General features: G+C 50.2%; 1 protein-coding gene across 4 annotated transcripts in view; it reads left to right on the forward strand.

Moving 5' to 3' along the window:
- The first annotated feature begins 476 nt into the window (after nucleotides 1-476).
- The window catches only part of il1rapl2 (interleukin 1 receptor accessory protein-like 2), a 161,110-nt gene continuing 137,785 nt past the window's right edge, over nucleotides 477-23,801 (forward strand). Inside the window, exons 1-3 of one of the 4 annotated variants that reach the window (XM_023794860.1) lie at nucleotides 477-791; nucleotides 946-1,067; nucleotides 17,847-17,947. In XM_023794860.1, the coding sequence (XP_023650628.1) occupies nucleotides 17,866-17,947 (82 nt within the window). In that variant the 5' untranslated portion in view covers nucleotides 477-791; nucleotides 946-1,067; nucleotides 17,847-17,865. Of the gene's footprint in view, nucleotides 1,068-2,279; nucleotides 2,687-10,591; nucleotides 10,661-17,846; nucleotides 17,948-23,801 lie in introns of those variants that run through there. The other 3 variants (XM_023794859.1, XM_023794861.1, XM_023794862.1) reach the window with 3 other exon arrangements.

Genomic DNA, 23,801 nt, shown 5'->3' on the forward strand with positions numbered 1-23,801 from the left:
TCGGTTCAGGGACGGCTTAAACATACCAGCACTGAATCTGTTTAAATTACCCTGTAAAATATTGGAGAAAAGCTTTTTAGTGCTGCTGATCTAGTGCTTTTTAGTGCTGATTATAAAGTTATGAACGAAGCCCTAAAAAAATAAACATTTAAATATATGACATATTAGCATACTGAATAGATTATCCTTGGTATTTTTAACACGTTTAAGATATAACGGTAATAAACAAATAGTATATATGTGTATTAAATACTTATTTTTAATATTAACAAAATTAATTGGTGAATAAAATTAATCGAATAAAATTTAGATAAATGTTTACTTTTGCTAGTCGTTATGTATTTTTTGATGCGCATTTCGCCTAGATCTTGCGAGATCTAGGATCCTTCGCCTTTTCTTGCCACCACAAGGAGGCGGTAGGTGTTGTATGTTATTTTTTTCAGGAATAAACCTCGCAAACAGCGCTTTACCGCTCTTTGGCTCCACTCTGGTTCATCACCGCCGAGCTTTTTGCAGAATACGAGTGCTCCTGAAATCGGCCCCCAGTGAACCGGGGCCGGTCCTATGGGTCGCGGCTTGACCGTGCGCCTTTAACGGGAAGGGACCAGGACCCGGGGCTGCCGCCGCCGCTCCGCAAATCTGATGCTTTACTGTGGGGAAAGTGTAGAGTGCGGGAGAAAGGCGCCGCGGCTCCGGGTGAAGCAATACTGGGGGAGATGGAAGTCGTTTCCACCTAAAGACACTTGGGGAGCCGAGGCTCTACTATAGGAAACGGACGGAAAACTGCTCAAGTAACTCAGCAATGAGTTGCACTTAATTTTCTCAGTTTGCGTGAGATTGGCTACTAAGGATTACCCTTAAATATTTATCAATATTTACTCACGTGTTTGACTGAATATAGACACTGTAATAATCTTTTAATGCCAATATTTTCTGTAAATATAGCGTATGAATGAGGACAATGAGATGATTCAAGCCATGCAACTTCAATAAGCAGACTTAAACAAGTGGAAATACCTCGCCGAGAACAGCTGCTTGGAAGACGGATAAAGAGATTAAAAAAGCAGGTGAGGTCAAGCGAAGCTTTGAATTTATTATTTCGAAATAAAAAAAAAAACTTTACCGTCTGAATTACGGTGTATTTTGGAAATAAAATGGACAAGTACTTTGATATCTACCGCGAACTGCAAAAATAATACAGATAATAAACGGCGGGTTTTATTCGTCCGCTTTTATTTGCCGCTTTAAGGTATAATCTGTCGCCTGTTGTTATGTAATGATGTTTTAATATCCCCGTTTCTGACTCCTTCATGTGCTGCTATGCGTGTACGTGTGTGCCGCTGACCTCGCTTTATTATAAAGGGAATAAAGGAGTTTTCGGGCAGGATCTAGCGGTGAAGTTTGCTGCTGAGACATCCCCCCCGGCTCGGTCGGGGTGGGTTGCGGTGGCGCTTGCACGGCTGGTCACTCTTTTACAGAAGCCGGTAACTCCGCGGATTGTCTTCAGGACCGCAGACCAGCTTCGGGATCGTAGAGCAGCTTCAGCGTCGCAGATCAGCCCCAGCCGGGCTTCATCTGTCACTCCCGGCGTCGGTGGTCGTCCCTTAGAGCGCCGGGGGTGGGTGCTGGCATGAGCGTGGGGGCAAAACTTACCAGGGGCGCATAAATGAGCTCCAGCATGGAGGGGGGCTTAATGCCTGGCATCCCCCACCCCCGCACATGTAGTTTGTCGCTTGATTTTTGGGCGGCAGTTTGACAGGAGAGCTGCTGTGTGTAATCACGTAGTTTATTTACCGATGCCATTATTAGACGTACTATCCTCCGTACTTCACAGGCAATTAAATAAAACGCAGAACAAATGGGAAAGCAGCCAAGTTGGTTGATGACGGCTAAAATTAAGAGTTAGACTACGGGTATTAAACCCCTCTTTGCCTTTCATACGGCATGAGCATCTTGGATATCACCATTTTACTCATCTTGACTAGCCTACTCTGGGAATAGGAGAGTAGGATGACATGTACCCTGAGTAATAATACATCCCAGTGTGTGCAGCACAGGTGTTAATAATGGAGAACTGCAAACCCCGGGGTTTTATCATGATGTTACTTCACGTTGCCCCAGTAAGTAGAGAAGGAGAAAATGAGGACGGCGCCCGTTTTGCGCCTTGAGTTTCCCCGCTTTTCAGTTGTTCCTTGTTTTAACCGCGCTTCCTGACCCAAATCCTCCGCAGACATACGCGAAAATAACTTCCTGTGTTTTCTTGCGAGCGCTTTTAACATTTCAAAGGAGAAAATGTTACGGAGGATCGAACTATAGGACATGGGGATTAGCAGGCAGGAGTTCGCCCGCCACCTCAGAAGCAGCAGCAATACGGTGTTATTTTTGGGGAAGTACGGCCGGGGATAAAGGAAATAAACAGAGCCGGGTGCGGGCTGCCGGGTGCGGGAAGCGGACTCTGCGTGGGGCTCAGCTGTCAGTCCCGCACCGTAATTCGGAGCAGCCAAGGTCGCTTTGAACGGAGCCTCCAGTTTAGATGGCTTAGCCGTTTGACCTACCACTTTGTAATATAATTTGCTTCAATCAACATCATCCATTTCCGCAACTTAAACGTCTATCCGGACGTTAATGCCCGTTGAGGAAATGCGATGTAAGCGCACATTTTGGGGAGAGATGGCAAACCACATAGGTAATTATTATGTTTTATTTTTGCATCGGTCATGCTTGTCTTGTTCACTCTGGACTCGCCGCAGCATCTGATTATCCATTGTCCATAACATATCTGCGGACCGCTATTGCCGGAAACATGTGGGATTGATCTCCACTGGAAGGCCCCGGAATTCACCCATTTTATCATCTTTCTCATCACTGTCCTCCTGTTCTCGTAAATGTGCTTAATCAATGCTTCGTTTTAGTCTGTAGCTATTTGAACCTTTATATATCCTGATTGCAGAAGGTGTGTGTGTGGGGTGGTGGGGGGGGGGTTGTTTCTGACAGAGCACCATCACCTAAATTTCCTGAGTCCTTCTCGAAATTTAGCAGGCAGTCAAATGTCAAGCGCACTGTAAACCACAGTAGAGTTATTCATTTTAAGCCGATGGATGCAGGGGGAGAGAGGGATGTAGTGTGTGTGTGTGTGTCTGTGTGTGTGTCTCTGTGTGTGTGCGTGTGTGTGTATACCCACCTATTGTATCTGAAGACTCTGAAACAGGGACCTGGTTAAAAAGACTGGGTAGGATGTTACAAAGTGTCACCACGTTTGTAGGTGGAATTTCGGAGACTCATTACTCCGGGCGTGAAAAGGTGGCTTTGTCATTGGGACCCGGAGCTGGGAGGAAGCCCCCCCCCCCCGTTATCCGTGACACGCCAGCTCTGCTCTGGCCGTGCTCTCTTCACTGCTGCGCTGCATTCGGGGCACCCGTCAGCTCCCCTTTTATTCATCTTGCTTATTTATTTTTATGATATAGTGCACCCCCCCACCCCCACCCCAAGCCCAGCAGTCTGCTGCACACTGGGCTAAAGTGATTGTGCAGGAGAGGCGGGCCAACATCCGAGGCCTGTAGGCCTGATGATCTCTTCAAAACTCTCCCATGCTTATTCTCCGACGCCATTTCCGGGGGAGTTAAATGGATCAGATGCCGGCCGGTTTAAAGTGCTGGACCACAGCGAGAAGATTGGAAATTACAGCATGTCGGCTTTGACCTTCTAGCAGTGTCCAAGCTCCGGGTCATATGGGGGTTTGCGAAAAAATTCCCTCTTCCATTACTTTCTGCTTGGCTGGGTTTTTTTTTTTTTTTTTTTGGGGGGGGGGGTCGGTTGCTGAGAGAATAAAACCCTAAACGCTGGTTACATAAGGGGTGTGGGGCGGGGTGTGGGGGGGTGCTTTTTCTGAGGACCACGTTGGAAAACAAATGGTGGAAGTTTACCGGCCGTGTCCTCGGGGGACGACTAGCAGAAGTCTCCACGGAGACTCCGACGATATCAGCGGCTAAATGAGAATAGATGGAGGTGCGGAAGGCGGAGTGAGAATGGCCTCTCGCCTCCACTGGGCCCATTTGTCTCCGTCGGGCCGCTCATCATAAACATTTTACTTTTCGACCAGGGGTCCGCAGCCTCAAATTCTAATTTATGATGCTGAAAGGAGCCTCCCTGGTTTTATTGTTGTCACCCGAACGCCGCGTTAAATGAGCTGCCCTCCGGCGCCTTTTATCGCGCGTTAATGGGAAGCGGCGGCCAGGCCCGCGCGACGCCGCATCGCCACGCGCGACCGCCGTAGCCCGGAGCAGGTGGACGGACGTCACGCCGAGTCTGTTTATGTAAACATGAATCAGGGGCAAACTGCTGAGCGGTTTCTTTATTTCTTTTTTTTTTTCGGAGGCGGTAAAAGCATTAGCTACCAGCTCAATGGCATGAATATTATAAGGAGACATATATAATTAAGTTTTACAAGTGCAAATCCGCGGCTGAAGCACGCCACTGCCGTCGTTGGTTAGAGGGTTAGCAGTCCTGGGGGAGCGGCTACTTAGCATTTAAATAGCCAGCACATTGGGGGGGGGGGGGTGGCAGGAACAGAGGACGAGTATTTCAAAGGGCGGGGGGGGGGGGTATTATTTAGTGCGCAGTTCTTTTTTTAATAGATGTTTGGGCCGTGTGGGGGCCACTGACACTGTGGCGTAAATCAGCAGCTCTCTGGAGCAGCGGGGTGAGGAGAGCTATTGTTCAAGGAGGGAGGAAGACAGTCTGGAGGATTCTCTTAATCCCGTCTGCTGTGGTATTAAAGCGAGTTACACATTAGCGCAGTCATTTCCTCTCGAACGGGCTCCTGAATCTGCTGCAGATTAAACAACAAAAATTTAAGTAAAAAAGAACTGAAGCTCAGAAAAGCAAACGCAGGTAGAGTGATATTGCGAGTGAGCCGAGCCCGGTAATGCAAACAGCAGCCAACGGGGGCGCTCTAGGTACAGGTAGTACGAGGACGACAGCCAGCCCTCTTTGAGTAACGACGGTGTCTGACAGGCGAGCTGTGGGGGCGGGGGACACGTGTCTCGGTGCCGAACGGCCCAGAACCCGAATCGGGGGTGAATTGTGGCATTTGCAGGGTTCCACAAAGCCCTCCGACGGCCTGGTGGTGGGGAGAGCTGTGCCCTCGAGCAAAGGCAGACAGACACCCAGGTAGCTCTGCCTTTAAAACGTCATGCCCCCCCCCCCATATCGATCCCACCCCCCCGTGGCCGTGTGGCCGCGCCTGCCGCCGGCTTATGAGTGTATTTCACCGCGGGTTGCCGGCCCCCTTCTTTAATGATTTGTTGGGCCTCCGTTGTTATGAACACGGTGCCGAGTTTCTCTGGCCAACGATTTCTGGCTTGGCCCCGCGGAGGTCTCACATCTGGAAGTAGAGCAGAGCGCGCACTAATGTGGACTGAAACGGATCATTAATTAGACAAACTGTCTATAAACATGAATCAGATTAGCCCCCGGTAAGGGACAGGATCATATACATTATACATAATTATGATATATTAATAAGACATATGGACAAAGCAGAGTTGCAGAATTTATGAAAGCTGGGCTTTCATTTTTTATTGAGGTCCACTGAATGAGTATTTTCACTGTCACATAATCTTAAATGTGTCACATCCCCTTTTGCCTGCACGGTTTCACACCAGTGCTGCCTTCTAATCAGGTACCTGAGTACAGTTGCCGTGATTCTGCTCCATTTAAACTGGACACTGGCGTTCTTGCTGTTCAGCGTAAGGCTCAGCGCTCACTCTGTTCCTGAGACTAGCTTCTTCGAGGATTAGTTTGTCCGGAATTTTATTTTTGGTTTTTGCTCGGGGTTGCAGTATTTGGGGAGGGGGCAACAATAAAATGCGGGCTGTCTAAAGGGGGATTTCCAGTAAAGGTACAGGGAAATATCTGCTGCTAATCTTTGACTTAAAGCAGATCAGATACTTATGGCCTCTGCATTTTGTTTGATTGTCTTGTTTAGACCCTGCACTTCCTTAGTTTGCATAAATACTTTTGGTTGTGGTTTCTACTCTCTCTCATGTTTTTTTCTTCCCTCAGTAGTGACAAGAGTCACCGTCATTGTGCAAGGATCATTTCATGTGAAGCCTTAGTTGGAAGCTTAGTTGACGTCTCTCCATTGACCAGTTTGAAGATTAAACAAGAACAATGAACAAAATATTGAGATACTGCTAGAAATGCAGTACTGCTGACATATATTAAGTAAGCAGTTAGCAGTCACATTTCAATGGGACTGGTGTTTTTGGTTAGTCTGCGCCTTGGCTTGAGTGTCATGGTTTTGTTCACCAGACATCTTGTCTCGATTTTTACAGTTTTAGTCAGCTGGCATCTTGGCTTGATTTTCACGGTTTTGGTCAGCGGGCATCTTGGCTTGATTTTCACGGTTTTGGTCAGCTGGCACCTTGGCTTGATTTTCACGGTTTTGGTCCAGCTCGTGTTTTGGCTTAAGTCTCATGGTTCTGGTCAGCTGGCATTTTGGCTGGAGTTTCATGGTTCCAGTCAGTTGACATCTCGTTTTGCGTTTCAGTCAGCTGGCATTTTGGCTGGAGTTTCATGGTTCTGGTTACCAAAATCTTGTTTCCGTGTTCGTGATCTTATTTATTAATTGTAATTCCACAGTTGATGTTCCAGGCAGTTGGTATGTTTTTATGTTTGTTGTGGTCATCATGTTTTTGTTTCAACCTCATTTCCTGGTTCCCATGTGCTGTTTCCTCTGTGGTTTTCTGGTCCTCTGTACTTGACTATGATTTCTTTGGACCTCATTCTGGGGTTGTCCCTTCGGTCAGCATCTCTGGTTCTCATTGGTTATGTGCTTCCGGTGCTGTGCTGTCTCAGGGACCATCAGACAGGAATCCTGCCACTGTAAATGCCTGTGCTGGCTGTGAAAGTCGATATGTAAGATTTAAGCGAGCACTCTGAGTTCTGGTAATGACACACACCCTTAAATGGCATCACCTATATGTCCCCTGTGCCAGGGGGGTATCACTTACCTGTAACTTAAAGGTGGTTTAAACTCATTTTGTTTTGGAGTCACAGATGAGCGCGAAGTATTCCCCTAATTATTATTGGTCAAATGTCACTTAAAATCATGGACCAATCAAAGCAAGCTGATGCCATTTTACACCCCCCCCCCCCCTCACACACCCAGGGAGACTGATAACAGCTGGAGAACAATTCAAGAACAATTCCATAAAGTCACCCTTTTCTACCTGATACTTGTGTTTAAAGCATTTGTAGGAGATTTAGGGCCCTGTGTACACTTGGTTTTAACATGCGACTTGGAAGTTGACAGGGTTAAAAACAAGTGTAAACGGCCACCAAGACTCACTGCGATCCGATCAGTCAAACCACTGGCTGAGGAGGTTTGCTACGCATTTGACCACATGTCTCTTGCAGTGAAAACGTTAATACATCCTGATGCACCCCTGACAAGATCGTTACAATAACTCTATGCGGAGCAGTAACAAAACCTGCACACAAATGAGCAGCTGGACGTTGAAGTGGCATCATAGACGCAGGATTAAGCGCAGATGTGTCTCACTGTATACTCGTGATTCCAAGATGCATTTACCATGTGTAAATAGGGCTTAAGTGTCCTGGAAGTTCATTCTAATCAGCTTCATAGGTATCTGTTTTCATTTAAAGGGACCTCCTTGTTCCACAGCAGTAATGTCTACAGTATGACACTGCGGCTTCTGCTTTTTTTTCTATTTGCTACCGTGTCCAGGCATGAAGTCTCCAGGAGGATTAACTAGAAATCCTGGCACACTTGAGACCTGATTGATCTTATTCTGACCACCGTACTCCGGAATCAGTCTGGCGACGGCCGTCATGTAGGAGAGCTGCTGTGGAGGAGCTCGAGGATTCAGTCAGTGATAAGAAGGGCTCAGCTTCGGAGAGGAGAAACCAACAGCACTGGGAAAGCCAAGCCACTGTCCTATTTAACAGACCATAATATCACATCCGAATCGAGTGTGCACACGACACCTTGCCTTTGCCGTCCAAGATGAGTAGGAGGATCTCTGCATTTGGTACGCGACAGGCAGGCTCTCTGGGTAGCGTTTTCCAAAGTACCATTGTTTTTGCCAAACACTTATCAGTCAGTTTTGTGATTGTATCTTGTCTAGTTAAACTGTTTTGCTGGTCTTCCTGCCATGTATATGAACCAGGCGCTGAACTCATAGGCTCCACATCTAAGGTTAATACAGGCTAATTAATTCAGGTACAGTATGATGAGCAGGATCCTCTAATGTTTTGCTTTTAAATCCCTACATCCAGATTTTAGTTCATTTTCACCTCTGTCATCCAGATGTTCATGCTTGTTCCTGCCATTTTGGGCTATACCTGTATTTTCTCCGAGCTGTGCATGATCGAAGGACTGTGAGGTGTCGTCAGATTTTATTTTTGACGACGGTGGTGCTCTGTGTTCGTATAAGCAGACAGTCAGAGAGCTAATTAACGCTGACGAGACAAAAAAAAATACTCTGAACAGCATCCATTCCTTACGGAGGCGTAGTATCAGTGCATCAAAGAAATATCATGGCGAGAGATTTAACCTTAACCTGTGACCATGATGCGATCTCGTGGGCTGGTGGTGCAGTCAGATTCAGGAAGTAGGTTAGATTCATGAGGGACGATGCTGTTCCACTGAATGTCAAAAAAGCTGTATCATTATTTCAGGGATTATTAAGGATGGGTGGAAAGATGTGAGGAAGGGACGTGCTTCTGCTCTAGTCAGTGGGGTTTTGATTTTTACTTTCACATTTGTTTATTGACAGACTCTTTTGTCCAAAATGATGTACAAGCTAACAGCTATGAAGGACCCAAGTAACACGTGTGAAGGAGCCAGGGGGGGGACAGCTGTAGAAATGCTGCTTAAAGAGCTGCTTTTAAACACTGTTTTGGTGATCAGCACATTAACGATCGAAAAGGGGCTTAGAATCCCACTTCTGCGCTCAGGGCTTTTCTTCTACAGTGCGAAGACATGGAGTTATGCAAACCTGTGTCGCTAAATTGCCTGTAGTGGGTGATTTAGTGTGTGTGTGTCCTGCTACAGATTGGCCTCCTTGTTTCCTGTGCTGCCTGGGATAGGGTCCAGGCTTCTCGTGAACCTGACTGGGATAAATGGTTAGAAGATGGATGGATGGGTGGATGGATGAATGGATGGGTGGATGCATACATGCATGGATGGACGGTATGCTAATGGTCATGCCTGTAAGTATTCCTCATTAATTACATGCCAAGGCAGCGACCGTTCAAACATTCTGTAAGTTCTCACACCCAGCAGAATAGGATGACTTTCCGTCAGCGATTACGCAGTCGGCCAGCAGAGCCAGTGTCTCTCGCGCCGCACAGACGGCGGTGGGCGGCCCGCTCGCACGGAGAGAGCCGCAAACCGTCCTGGCAAAGCGGGCGGAGGCCGGAGCATATGCTGGCTACATTCCTCTGGCTGCATTAGCGACACACGCTATTAGCTGTGGTATTACTAGCATTAGCGTCAACCTTTTACAGGTCGGCCTGACCAGGCAAGAATCAGGGATAAAAGCATCCAGAAACTGCATCTTCTCTATGTTAGCCGCAAGGTTGCGTTTTTCGTCCTGGCAAAGTGAGCAGAGGCCGGAGCATATGCTGGCTACATTCCTCTGACTGCATTAGCGACACACGCTATTAGCCGCCATGTTATTCGCGTTAGCGTTAGCCTTCCAGGGGTCAGCCTGATCGGGCAGAAACCAGAGGGAAAAGCGCCCAAAAGTGGCATATCCTATATTTTGGCTGCAAGGCTGCATTTCCTCTTTGAATGTCAAATTAAATTTAATTCACAAGCTTCAAACCCAGAGAGACTATGTGGATCAGGACACCAAGATGCCATATTTTAAATTTAACCTTATCATCGAATAATAATTAATATTTGGAATTACTTGGTTTCTGAGAAACAGTCACCTCATCTGTGTATCTGGTGATAAAACAAAAGGCTGGGGAAAAAGGTCTCCGCTTGGAGATTTGGGGCCGCATTTGCGTAATTTCTCAATTATTTTCTGTCTGCACAACATGGGAGATTTGAGGGGAGCGAATCAAGGATAAAATGAGTAATATTTATTTCTGTAACCCCTCAGCCATTTTACAGGACACACGAGTAGTACAATAGTCATGCTGGCGTCTTTCAGAGCATGAATCGATGTTAAAATGTCAGCCGCTACCCGCAGCCCAGTCCAAAATATTTAGCGAGCGATGCGGATGACTCATCCGGCGTGTGTGCCTGTGTGGCTGGGTCAGACGCCGTCGTCATTGATTAGTTTGCCATTTGAGTGTGTAACATCTGCAATCATGCTTTCTGTGTTATCTGTGTGTTTTCTGTGTGCTGTTCATACATGTTTTATGTATGTTGTGTGGGTGTATGTGTACACACTGTTTTGTTTGCGTGCACACCCCAGGCTGCTCTTTGAGCCCACTCTTTCTGTCCTGCCTTCCAGGCCCTTCCCATCAGGGTAATCTGTCTACAGCGCCCCCTGGAGGTCTGGCTGGTTAGCACGGCCCTGTCGAAGGCGCTCGCTCCCAAAACTGTGGTTTTCCAGCATTATTGCCGGCATGGTGTTGTGACGCCGTTTAATGGGAGTGGCCTGAGATGTCATGTCTGCCGGTGAGTGTGGGGAGAAACACTGTTGTTAAGTCCCACCAAGAGGGGGTGCTTTTGTTCACGTTTTGCACTCGGTCACTTGGGTGGGGGCGTGAGCGAGGTTTGCACATGCCAATAAACAGGGACAATCAGCAATTAATACTGTGTGACAGCCAGTTCCTGCACCTGGCCCATAGGTGGCGTGTCTTGCCATCGCACGTTTCCGTCATCTTCCGTTACGATCGCGGGCACCAGCGGCACCTGCAAGCAGCATGGCGGGCTGGCCCAGTGCCGCACAGGAGCGGGCCGCTGACAGCTCGCATCAGAGACGGCCGCCGCAGCCGCCGCAGCCGCCGGGCCGCGTGTGGTGATGTGTGGGCCCGCGTGTGATCTTCTGTGGATGGATGCTCGTCATCTGTGGGTGGAGAGCTTCACTTTGCTGACGTGCCAAAGCCTGAGCCGATATATCGACTGCCACCGCACCGGAGCAGCGCTACGTAATTGCATTACAGCATTTGGGGGGGGGTTGGGGGGGGGGGGCACTGTTACAGCTGTTTCTAGGTAATTTCAAGAAAGTCGCATTCAATTTATGTGCTGTGGGGTGGGGGGGGGGCAGGGTACTGTAAAACTCCTCGGATAAATTCCCAGTCGTTCTGCGAATTTGCTGCCCGCCCGCGATATTAATTCGGGACATTTCTGGACATTTGAGAGAGCCGTGCATGAATGTTTGCCGAGTGGCGACGGCAGAAGCAAGTCCATGTGCGTGCCAGTATGCGTGTTCATGTGTGCGTGTTCATGTGTGCGTGTGCAAGTGCCTGTTCGTTTGCGTGTGTATGTGCGTTTGTATGTGTACATGCATGCGTGTGTGTCCATGCATTTGTGTATTTTTGTGTGTGTACATGCGTTTGTGTGTGTGTGTGTGTGTGCGTGTGTGTGTGTTCATGCATTTGTGTGTGTGTGTGTGTGTGCGTGTATGTGTGTGTGTGTGTGCGTGTGTGTGTGTTCATGCATTTGTGTGTGTGTGTGTGTGTGCGTGTATGTGTGTGTGTGCGTGTATGTGTGTGTGTGTGTGTGTGTGTGTGTGTTCATGCATTTGTGTGTGTGTGTGTGTGTGCGTGTATGTGTGTGTGTGTGTGTGTGTGTGTGTGCGTGCTTGTGGCGTGCCCCACTAGCCTGTTGCCATGCTAATCGGTGTGGCTGTTAAGCCTCAGCTGTCAGGCTGACTCCACGGCGCCCCCGTGCTCGCAGGTAATCCGCGGCACCGCTGTAAAGTGACAGCTGTAAAACCAGCCAGCCAGGGACAAGCCGCCCCCTCCCTGAGTGCTAAATCAGGCTCCTGCTCCTCCACCCACCCGCCCCTCCTTTGCCTTTGCCGTTTTTTTATTTATATATCATTGGCTGAGATAACCTTTTCATTCGGGCCCCAGGAGCGGAGTCCCCCACACACCCCCCCTCCCCCCCCCCAGGCAGGGGATCGTTAGGCGGAGCCAAGACCTCCCCTTATTATCATTTATTGGCTCGTTATTGTTCATTTAGCCACGTGGCTGACACTCCCTTTGGGTGCCTGGAATGGCTAAGTGCCACAGGTGCGTGGGGGGGGGGGGTTGCGGAGCGAGGGCAAAAGGGGACTGGTGACCCGGTGGGGGGGTTATCCGCTGCTAACATGTGCTGTCAGGGACTGGATGCCAGCAAGGGGGATGGGAGGAGAGGCAGTGTGTGTGTGTGTGTGTGTGCGTGTGTGTGTGTGTGTGTGTGCGTGTGTGTGTGTGTGTTTGTGCGTGTGTGCGTGCGTGTGTGTGTGTGTGTGTGTGCGTCAGATATACTTTACATTGTGGGGGCCAAATGTCCCCACAATCTGTTATTTTGACTTTGTGGGGACCATTTTTTGGTCCCTACAAGGGAAAAATCGGTTTTATAAAAAATCTGGCGCTGCAATTAAAATCTAACAATGAATCAAAGAAGTCTTGTATTTTGTAAACAAGGTTAAGGTTATGGTCGTCATTGTTGGGATTAGAGTTTTTACCACAGGAATGAATGCAGAAGCTCCACAAAGATATGAATACAAACATGTGTGTGCGTGTTTGGGGTAAGCATGTCAAACAGCAAAACATGTTTAGCTGTTAACAGTTTTTCAGCATGTGTGGCTTGACACGCATGTTCAATGTATGTCACGCAGTGCAGCAGTGTGTAGAGGACATGCTGCTGTCTGTGTTTCTTCTTTTTTGCCGGCGGGGGGAGGCGGGGGTTGGGGGGGGTAATCACACTCGACTTGGACTCGCGTCCCTCACACCTCACAGTTCGTCGGGAGGCTCCCGGATTTCAGCCGTGGCCGGCGGGCTCGGCGCCATGGGCTCTGGCTTGTCGTTAGTGTGTACATCCATGGCCATCCATGTCACTTACACGTGTGTGCAGACAGCTACTGACAAAGTGGCATATGCCGCGTCCTCCCGGCCCATATGGATGCTCGGCCGCCAAACCGGCGCAGCCCGGCAGACGGCGGGAGCGGTGGGGGATCGCGGCCGCCTCCCCCTCACACAACCTCACTCAGTTGCTATACGGAGCTTCAGCACAAGCCGTGATGGTGATTCGTTAGTCTCTCTGCCTCCTCTGACAGGTGCGGCGTCATTCATTACGACTCAGAGCCCCCCCACTCCCGTGACGGGGCTACGACAGTGAATATGTTCATGACCCACCAGGCCATTCTCACCCATGGAACGGAACCAACGAGAGCCCCCTGTTCTCGCCTCCCCTACTTCTGTGCAGTTGGCTTTGCAGCATTTTGTCTTCAAGGCCCGGTCCCGGTCCATCTGCATACATTCCACCGGTCTGGTCTTCCAGGAACACGGGCCAGTCTGCCAAAAGGGGGCGGGGCTCTGACCCCTTCAACATATCCCACGACATGCCAGCACTATGTCTGATGGCCGGCATCCCACCCAGCGCCATGTTACCCCGGATCCATCCGCCGCTGGCGATCAGCCGCCGCTGTGATCGCGCTGTGACGGTTAGCCCTGCCGCTGATGAAGCCATCTTCTGCCAGATGCTATGGCGGACGCTCCCCCCCCCCTGGAGCTGGGCCTCGGCGGGACGCACTGCCGCAGTGGGAGCGGGATTCTTCACGGCCGACTCTGGAATTACGACAGCTTTTCTGTGGGTTTGCCGGCGGCCCGCGGACCATGCAGACGGGGAACATATCTCTGAACACCCTTTGCAGCCTGCTTCTGCGAAAGCTGCGGAGAGTAAATATTTCTGGAGCGGCACCTGGAGGTTGGCGGTAATGGCCGTTTCATGGACGCTCTGCGTGTCGGGATGGTAAACAGCCGCTGGCTTCGGTGTCTTAGTGGAGAACTGATGCTGACGCTTCTCCCCGTCATTCTGCTTGTCCGTGTCGCCCCTTCTGTCCTTGGGGGGTGTGTGGGGGGCAAACTGAAATCAGGATTGGCCTCATAGTCTCAGGTGAAGCATTCCACCCCCAGTATGATCTGGTTTGTGACGACTCACCCGCCATGATGGAGGTCAGCGTGGTTCAGGCTCTGCTACACTCTGCACAGAGTAAAAACACGGTGATGGTACCCAACCGCAGTTTTACTTGGTATACTTCACATTTAACCTTGTTTTACCGCAAGGGGAATTTATCAGGGAGAAAATTCACACTTAATTACAGAAATGTATTTATAGATGGTTATATCTTTACACATCTTTACATATCACCTTTTATGTATAAAATGGCTGACTTTGACGCACTGTATGCGCAGTAAAGCTGCCATTTTCTCACCGCACCCACGTCCTTGACCTTCTGGAAGCCTGAGGTTGTGTCCTAGCCCGTGTGGGCCCAGTCCAGAGGGCGGGGGGCGCATGCACCCTCTGCAGTGCTCCTTCCTTTCTGTTAGGGGTCCTTATGGCCGCTGGGCTGCCTGTCCTTATGCCTGTTCCCATTTCTTTTAGTAAATGAGTTATTTGGAGAGTAGGTCAGCCCCTCTGCCATTCTGTGTCCAGTCCAGTGCCGCTTAAAAGGCAGCTGAAACCTGCGGGCCTTCGGTCCCAGCGTGGCAGTTTGTGAGCTTTGCATGTCAACTCCGCATGGTCACTATGAGAGCGCTGTTTAAGCGCGGACCTTCGCCTGAGGCCGCCATGGCAGCATGGAGCCAGGTCTTTAAGCGCCAGGTCACGTGGAGAGCAGCCAAGGCCCACACTCAGGGCCCGCTGGAGGTAACCGGCCTGTGCCTGTATGTGGATGCGGGCCGGCCCAGCCCTGCCAGCCAGCCTTTCCGGAGCGTGACGCCGGCTCCAGTCTCCTGTGCCCATACTCTGCGTGTCTGGTAGGCAGGGCCTGGTCCTCTTGGAAGGCCCGAGTGGGCTTAATCTATTCTTTCAGTTTGTTTTGGGCTGTGATCCATGATCCGTATGTATGTGCCTGTTTTTGGTGAGGCAAATGGGGGTGGGTGGGGCCACGGTATCGGTGGGCGGAGTCTGTCACGTGTGTGACTGTGTCTGTGTGTTATGTGCAGGTGTCCCTGCCTTCATAGGGAGAAAACGGAGAAACCATCCCTGCAAACCGGCGCTCCTGAGACCTTTCAAAAGTTGAAAATAAAAATAGAAGCGAAGGCGGCCAAACTTTCCGTTTGTTACTGGTTGTCACCTGCGTTCGAGACCCGTGGGGGCGTGGCTTGGTGCCATGCGCCACGTCATCTGGAAGTCCTCACGAGGATGAAAGTGTGTCTATGTGACCGAGGTGCTGACCCAGATATAGGAGATTCTATGTGCTGGAAAGTTCCCCCGAATACTGAGGAGCAGCGGGGGCGCGCCGGACTGCATTCCTCACTCGCACCTCCCTCTTGTGGCCACAAGGTTTTTTTCCAACCTCATATATTCTGTTTTTGAAGAAAATGCGAATGGTGGGGGTCTTCCAGCATGGCACCGGCTTCCATATGAAGGGAAAATAAACATGAAAAAGCAATATTTCAGCGTGGCAAAAAAACATTTGTAAATAGCTGGAGAACAGCATTCATTAGCCCCAGTGACAGGCGGTTAATACTCCTCTCTGATCGCTGCCGGTTATCTGGAGAAGAGTGTGCACCCTATTCCCCTCCCTCGACGGTGTGCACCATGGCGACACGCAGCCGGCCCAGAGACGGCTAATGGTCCGGGCAGGAGCGTGATGAAGAGCCGCTCGTAATTACGCAGGAGGCTGATAACCGCCGTAACATCTGCGGAGCGGGTCGCCATCCGGAATGAGCCGCTTGTGACTGCCGTGTTTCAATTTGCCCAGACGGAATAATTAGCCTATAATTGCCAAATGGGCCCCTCTTTCCTGTGGACTGCCTCGCTGACTGGCTTTAGAGGGTTTTACGTGCTTTCGGGCCCCCTGGTCTACCCACTGATGTTCTCCTCTAGGGGGCACTCTTAGCTCTTCTGACCTCTTACTGGGTGCATGGTGATGAAGGGGCCTCTAGCAATGTTTTACTGTATTATATTCTTCCATACTACGTGGTTCTGCACCAGGTTAATGTATTATACTCTTCCATACTACATGGCTCTGCACCAGATTACTGCATTATACTCTTCTATACTACGTCGTTCTGCGCCACGTTAATGTATTTTACTCTTCCATACTAGATGGCTCTCCACCAGTTTACTGTGTTATACTCTTCCATATTACATGGTTCAGCACCAGGTTAATGTATTATACTATTTCATACTACGTGGTTCTATGCCACGTTAATGTATTTTACTCTTCCATACTAGATGGCTCTCCACCAGTTTACTGTGTTATACTCTTCCATATTACATGGTTCAGCACCAGGTTACTGTGTTATACTGTTCTATACTACGTGGCTTCAGCAGGTTACTGTATTTTACTCTTTCATACTATGTGGCTGAGCGCCCAGGTTACTGTATTTTACTCTTTCATACTATGTGGCTGAGCGCCCAGGTTACTGTATTATACTCTTCCATACTACGTGGCTCTGCACCGGATTACTGTATTATACTCTTCCATACTACGTGGCTCTGCACCGGATTACTATATTATACTCTTCCATACTACGTGGCTCGGCACCGGGTTACTATATTATACCCTGACGCACTATATGGCTCTGCATTGGGTTGCTGCATTTTACTCTTTCATACTATGTGGCTGAGTGCCAAGGTTACTGTATTATACTCTTCCATACTACGTGGCTCGGCACCGGATTACTGTATTATACTCTTCCATACTACGTGGCTCGGCACCGGGTTACTATATTACACCCTGACGCACTATATGGCTCTGCATTGGGTTGCTGCATTTTACTCTTTCATACTATGTGGCTGAGTGCCAAGGTTACTGTATTATACTCTTCCATGCTACGTGGCTCGGTGCGGGGTTGTTGTATTATACTTCTCTATACTATGCAGCTCGGCGCTGGGTTGCTGTGTTATATTCTTGCACACTACGTGACTTGGTACTGTGTTATTGTATAATACTCTTACCTACTATATGGCCCCACACCTATTACTGTATTATACTATTACATACTATGTGGCTCAGAGCCGTGTTACTGTATTATACTCTTACATCCTACACAACCCACCACCATGTTACTGTATTAAACTTTTCTGTCCTACTTGGGGCTGTGTGCCCCTGTTCTCCCTCTGGACCCGCACATACACATTCACGCCTCCCATCAAGATAGGGACACCCTGTGACCTCAATTAATGGGTGCCTCTATGAAGCCATGTGAAAATCTATTTGGCCAATAAACTGGGGCTTTACCTTCTTTTGGGATTAAGGGGCGTCTGTTGTGTGGCGCTAATCCCCCTGCCTTCGCCTCCATCGGCACACCAGCGACACCTTTGAGGGAATCAATCTACACACACCCCCCACTCCTCTCCCGTCCATAATCATCCATGGCGTCTCCGACACTCCAGATCGATGTTGCGGTGTACCTGTGTGATTTAGCTGTGATCCCAGTTAATGGTTCACGTGCCCCGGCACTGGCTCATGGCTTCTGTGATGACCACGTCGGTTTTGGCCGCCGGATCTGGTCACGACAGGAGACACTTCACCATCTGCTGAAGCTGAGCTGTAAAAAACAGGTTCCTGCCATTTTCTCGTCGTCCGGGCAGTGGGAGCGCAACGAAGGCTGTCTGGCATGCGTCGGCCCCTAATCGGCTTGACCCCGAGCCCACATTGGCTCTCCCTGACTCTGCACTATCCCATTTGTGTCTGCAGCCACCCTCACGCCCTGAAGATGAAGCCCCCGCCCATTGTGCTGCTTCTGATTGGTTCAGCGGCCTGCGTCAATCTGAAATTCATCTCCAAGAGGAACTCCGGTAAGTCTGTTTCCTCACCGCCGAAAGGGGAGGGGGGGGGTGTGCAGTTTACCCACATGGATGGCACGACAACCTCCAGAGGAAATCTTGTTATTTCTTTATCATCTAAGGCGAGGCACGCCACGACTGAAGCTCATTTTATGATGTGTGTTTCCCCTGGGGGGGGCGCTATGTAAAATGTTTTAAAAGCCAGACGTTTTTAAGGTCTCCCCAGACTCACCTCTGTAAATGAATCTATGAATCTCCATATCCCCCGACCCCCACCCGCCCGTTTGGCTGTTTGTGTGTGTGGGGGGGGGGGGCGGGGGGGGGAGTAACATTTATTGATGCCAAACAAGTTTTTGTATATGGTAGAAACATAAAGGCCACTGCATCCGTCCCCTCTCCCCCCCCCCCCCCCCCTTCTAGCAGCCCCCCCCCCCAATTCCTGGGCCGTGTGGGGGCCTCCCACCCTCCCCACTGCCATATCTTCTTTGCTGTACGGCATGGAGAGCGTGATAATTATCTGAAGTGACAATTTTCGATTTTCTATCTTTTTCTGGGGGGTGGGTGGGAATGTTCCAACGGATGTAGCCGCTCGGGCAGCGTGGAGCCTCCGTGATGGAGAGCTTTAAATTCCAGGTTGTACGCCCCTTAAATCCGTTTGTTCTCCGGCCGATCGCACTCGGCGCAAGTGGCGAGATAGGCGAGGATAACTGTGAAATCACCGCAGCTGAGCTGTAATTAACTGAGCGATTCGAAGCAGTCTTTGTTCTGTGATTTTTCCTGCGATTACGATCACGCTGGCTCTCGTTCCGGGTTACGGTGAATCCCGTCTCCAAAAAAAAAACATGTCCTTTGTTAGGGGGAAACAGAGGACGCCCGATGGAATCTTTACACACACTGCACATTCTCAAAAGCCCAACCTGCTCTGGGTAGTGAGTTTTCATCCCAACTAGATGATCTTTCTATCAAAACCTCCTTCACAGCCCCCTTCACAGAACCTTCTGGAACACACAACAGTGCATGCGTGTTACAGTCATGTTGGAGTAGGGTTACTGGGCTTACCAGGTGTACCTCTGGGAGATGACAGGGTATGAAAGTGTGAATGGTTCCTGAGTGTGGATCTGACAGTTTGGCCTGGAGCATGATGAGGTCCCTCAGAAAGATCATCAGCTATTAGCAGAGGATAATCAGAGCCCTTCATGACTACAGGAGGTTAGCTGCCTCTCACGGCACCACATACAGTACCTGACCTTAGGGACTTCCGTCCCACTAGAAAGTGACAGGGTATGGCCTCAGGGCCACCCATGCTGACCCCCCCAGCACAGATGGCCTTTTGTGAAGCAGGAGATGCATGTCCAGAGCAGACGGGGGGGTGGGGGGGCAGCTTTGGCCTGTGCAGTGTCACAGTATTGCATTGTCACATTGTCACATTGAGTAGATAATGAACAGCAGGTGCAGAGTCTCTCTTAGATTCTCCGTGTTCCCGTGGCAGGCAGCTTGAAGGACCCGTTCACCGCTCTGTCCAGATGCTGCCTGACATCCCTGGCCTCACGGACAGAGGACCGGGGCTGAGCAGCTGCGGCGAGAAAGGCTGCAAATGCTGTTAGCGTTTGGGGCCGTCAAACTAAAGTCGGTATTTACACCAAATGCAAAGAAAACTGGCTGAAGTATTCCGGATGAAAGTGTGCCGAGGGCGTTCTCTGTCTCCCTGTTTTATCTGAGGAGACAGAAAGAGTCGGATTGGGGCTTATCGGGTGGAAAAATCAGATTTGCCACATTCCGATAAAACCGCTCTTATCAAAACTCCAGAGCGGATATAATCAGACTGCTGCGTCTAGCGGTTTGCGTTAAGATCTTGCCTCCCGAATCGCCGTGTCCGCAGAGTTCATGTCGATGATAATCCCTGTCTTTCACCTCTGGGCTGCAGAATCGGGGGGTGTTGGGGAGGTTAATATCAAGGGGCTCCAACACATGAAGCGGCTTGGATCTCCTGGTCATCCTGTATCAGGTCTGAGGAACATGCTCGTTTGTTTCCTTGTGACAAGGCGTAACGGAAGTGCTTCATCCATTTCCATCTTCTGAGATGCATGCTGCTTACACAAGCTGTGCAATATAAATATATCATATAAATGTAAATGAGAGTTAATCAGATGATCTCTTTACAGCAGATTAGGTGTGATTGATCAGGTGATGTTCTTAAACGTCCCAGACGGGCTGTGTGTGTGTGTGTTTATTGTGGAGTCCAGCGATGATGCCTCAAGTTATGTACATCTGATTAGTTAACCTTCCGGATGTCAGTGAGCAGTTGGTTATGAGCCTGCTCAGCGGTTCTGGGAGTTCCTGGGAGTTTCAGCAGGCGCATTGGGCACAGACAGCAGGGCTGCATGGTGGCATACGGGGGAGGCAGCGCTGCAGAGCAGCATGGAGCTCCAGCCAGCACTAGTCGGATGGGGAGCCAGGAGAGGCTGCTCATAATGACGGTTGCTGGGGTTTTCAGCAGGGGGGGCCATGGACCGGGGGCCGGTCCCATCACCCCCGGCTTCCAATGCCGCTGGTTCCATCCTGGCCACAGCTCTCCCATCTTCCTGTGTTCATGTGGGTCTCGACCAGCTCCTTCAGTTTCCTCCCACGTCCAGAAGACAGCTGCTTCAGATGAAGTGTGTGTGTGTGCGTGCATGTGTGTGTGTGTGTGTGTGTGTGTATGTGCGTGCATGTCTGTGTGTGTGTGTGTGTATGTGCGTGCATGTCTGTGTGTGTGTGTGCGTGCATGTGTGTGTGTGTGTGTATGCGTGTGTGTGTATGCGTGGTCCAGGTATACCTTACCTTGTTGGGAACAAATATCCCCACAACGTGATGAATACCCATTTTTTTTTTACCTTATAGGGACCAGTTTTCTGGTCCCCTTATGGGAAAACTCTAATTTATAAAAATCCGTGACTAAACTAAAAATGCAAAAACTCTTGTATTCTGTTTGGTTACTTATGGTTAAGGGGTTAAAGTTAAGGCTGGGTAGGGGTTAAGGTTGTCATAGTTAGTATTAGCATGTTTCTCATAGAGACCCCCCCCCGTAATGCACTGCAGATAGGGGCGTTGGGGCCGGTATGCAAGTCAGGCACAGAGCGCAAAGTGAGGGAACTGAATCCAGGAGATCTTCAAAGGGCCATGTTCTGCTGACTCTGCTGTTTGGCCCGTCTCTTTGGTGGGGGGGGGGGGGGGCTGAATTTGATGGAATAGCTAATTTCACGATAAGGCCCCGCCCACCTGTCCTAATAGCGAGGTGATGACAGGATCATCATCCGCTGAACAGAAACATCCCACGTTACATCTTGCATCAGCAGTTCCAACGCAGTACGACTCAGTGAACCTTTCCTGAGGTTCTTCGGATGCTAACGATGTTTAAATAAGGCATTAAACATTTAGATAATCGGGGTATGTTAATGTCCCTCTCATCAAGTTTTTTATTTAAACATGCGGACATGAGCTTAAAGCATGAGCCACGGAAATGGGCCATAGCTATTCTGCAGGAATGTGAGAGAAACGTCCCGGTAACATCCAGCTAACATTGGCGGTCAAGAGTATTCAGGCCACCAGCCTCCCCTGTGCTCAGGAACATGGGCCAGTCATGTGACCAGCCTCCCATGTGCTCAGGAACATGGGCCGGTCATGTGACCAGCCTCCCATGTGCTCAGGAACATGGGCCGATCATGTGACCAGCCTCCCATGTGCTCAGGATCATGGGCCGGTCATGTGACCAGCCTCCCATGTGCTCAGGAACATGGGATGGTCATGTGGCTCACATGGAAGCCAGTGCTTGAACATTACATGTTGTTAAAAATTACGGTTAGGCAATGCGTGGGTTTGGGGGGGTACATGTAAAGGACATGCATGTTATCGCATGAATGGGTGTCCACAGGTCTGGGACCTCAGGCTGCCACAAGGGCATGTTTACAGCAGCGGGCATGCTCAAAGTACATTTCTGTTTTGATGAGGGGGGGGGGGGCAACGTTTCCAAATAGTTCTGCAGCTGTTCCAGTACATTCTCAACATATGTGTGAGTGAACAGGGGCCGACATGGAGGGGCAGGGATTTGCTCTGCTCTTTTGCATCCCCCCACCTGAGTGCAGCGGCAACCTTGTCTCTGACCACCACACCTCTGTACAGGTGACGGACCCACACACACACACACACACACACACAGGTCTGCTGCTGAATGTCAGGAGCCTATTACACATAATACCATAATGTGTCCTGATAGTGCCCCCTGTTGGATTCCTTTATACAGCTGTAGATTCATGGCTGTGACTCCGTTTTCATTCAGTTACCATGCAGATTGAAGCAGAGTGAATAATAAAGGTGACCGTCCCTTTAAGGGTTAACTAACCCCAGTAGAGAGTTGTACCTCTCTCGTGGTGGGGGGGCTTGCCTTGCCGCCGCAGCAGTGAGCATCCCACCCGGATCCATACCCACTGCTGTGAGCTGTGTGTTTATTTCACTCTATTTTCTTTTTTGCTGCCAAACAATACAAGAGGGGTTATGGGTTATGGGGGGGGGGGGGCAGGGAAAGAAAGGGAAGCCTTTAAGTTTAAAGCTGTCTCCATGGCAACTGGCCATCGGAGGCAAATGCCAATCGAAGTTCGACTCCCCCCGCACCCCCCCATCCCCGTCCACGGAACCACATGTCGATAAGCTCGGCGGTGGAGTCACAACAGCAGCATGAACCTTTTTCGTTCACAGGGACAGGTGGGCTGGGACTGAAATATATTAGAGGTACAATTAATTATGGGGCACGACATGGTGTGCAAGCGGGGGGGTGGGGGGGGTGGTTGGGGGCTGCGAGGGACAGTCGCCCCATCTGAGACAGAGCTAATAAATAACCTTATTGGCACAGTGCTTTTTAAATAAGCTGGAAGGCAAATAAAGGAGCCCCCCCCCCAGCATCCTGCGTTAACACGCCTGCGTCATTAACTGTCAGTAGCCAAAGATAGGCTGCTTTAAACATGGGGGCTGAGGGGGCCATCTTCCCCAAGGCCACGGGGGGGCGCGGGCCGTTTTTCACGCCCGCCGCCGGCTCCCCGACAAGGGCGGCCATTGAAACGTCAGCCTCCATTAGCCGAGACGCCTTTTCAGAAAGTCCCGGAAGACAGTGCCCCCCCCCCCGGGGGGAGTTACCTGCCCATCAGGTCATCTGGAGCCAATCAGAGGCGTTTTTGGTGAAGAGCTCTGCAGTGTTGCCAACGTGCAAAAGAACGGTAGATCCTGCTAGATGCCCGCACTCTGCCTTGGTCCCCCAGGGTATCTTTTCTCGGACCCATGAGCGACTGGCTGAAAGATCCAGCTGCCCCCCCACATCACTCGCACATACTCAATCCTGCATCTCATTGACTCCCTGCTGGCCTCCCCGGTCCGTGTCACACTGCCCAGCCGCTGGGTATTGGCGCTCCTCTGTCAGCCTCTGTCCGTGTCTCCCCAGCTCCCCGTACACGGACACAGCGTGTCATGTGATACACGATGACACTGCGCCTTTCAGAGGCGCTGCTGTCCCCTATAAATCCGCCGCATTTTGAGGCCAGAGCAACATACGAGTCACTTCCTGTCTCACTTACACCAACACCATACCCTGAAACTTGTGCAGGGAAGGGGGCAATCTGATAGAAACAGGGCCTCTTAGGCGGTGTCACCGCTGTGAAGGTCCTTCAGACACCAGAAGCATCAGCCCCCCCCCCCAGTTTAAAGATGTGAGGTGAAGCAGGTCGTCTTCCAGCAATATCCATGGGTGGTGGGTGGGGGGGGGCGGTGAGCTCCTGAGTTTCTCAGTCATAACTGTACTGTGGACATCGGCATGGGAGCAGAAACCCCACACCACCGAAGC

Source organism: Paramormyrops kingsleyae, chromosome 10, assembly GCF_048594095.1.
Source record: "Paramormyrops kingsleyae isolate MSU_618 chromosome 10, PKINGS_0.4, whole genome shotgun sequence".
NCBI lineage: Eukaryota > Metazoa > Chordata > Actinopteri > Osteoglossiformes > Mormyridae > Paramormyrops > Paramormyrops kingsleyae.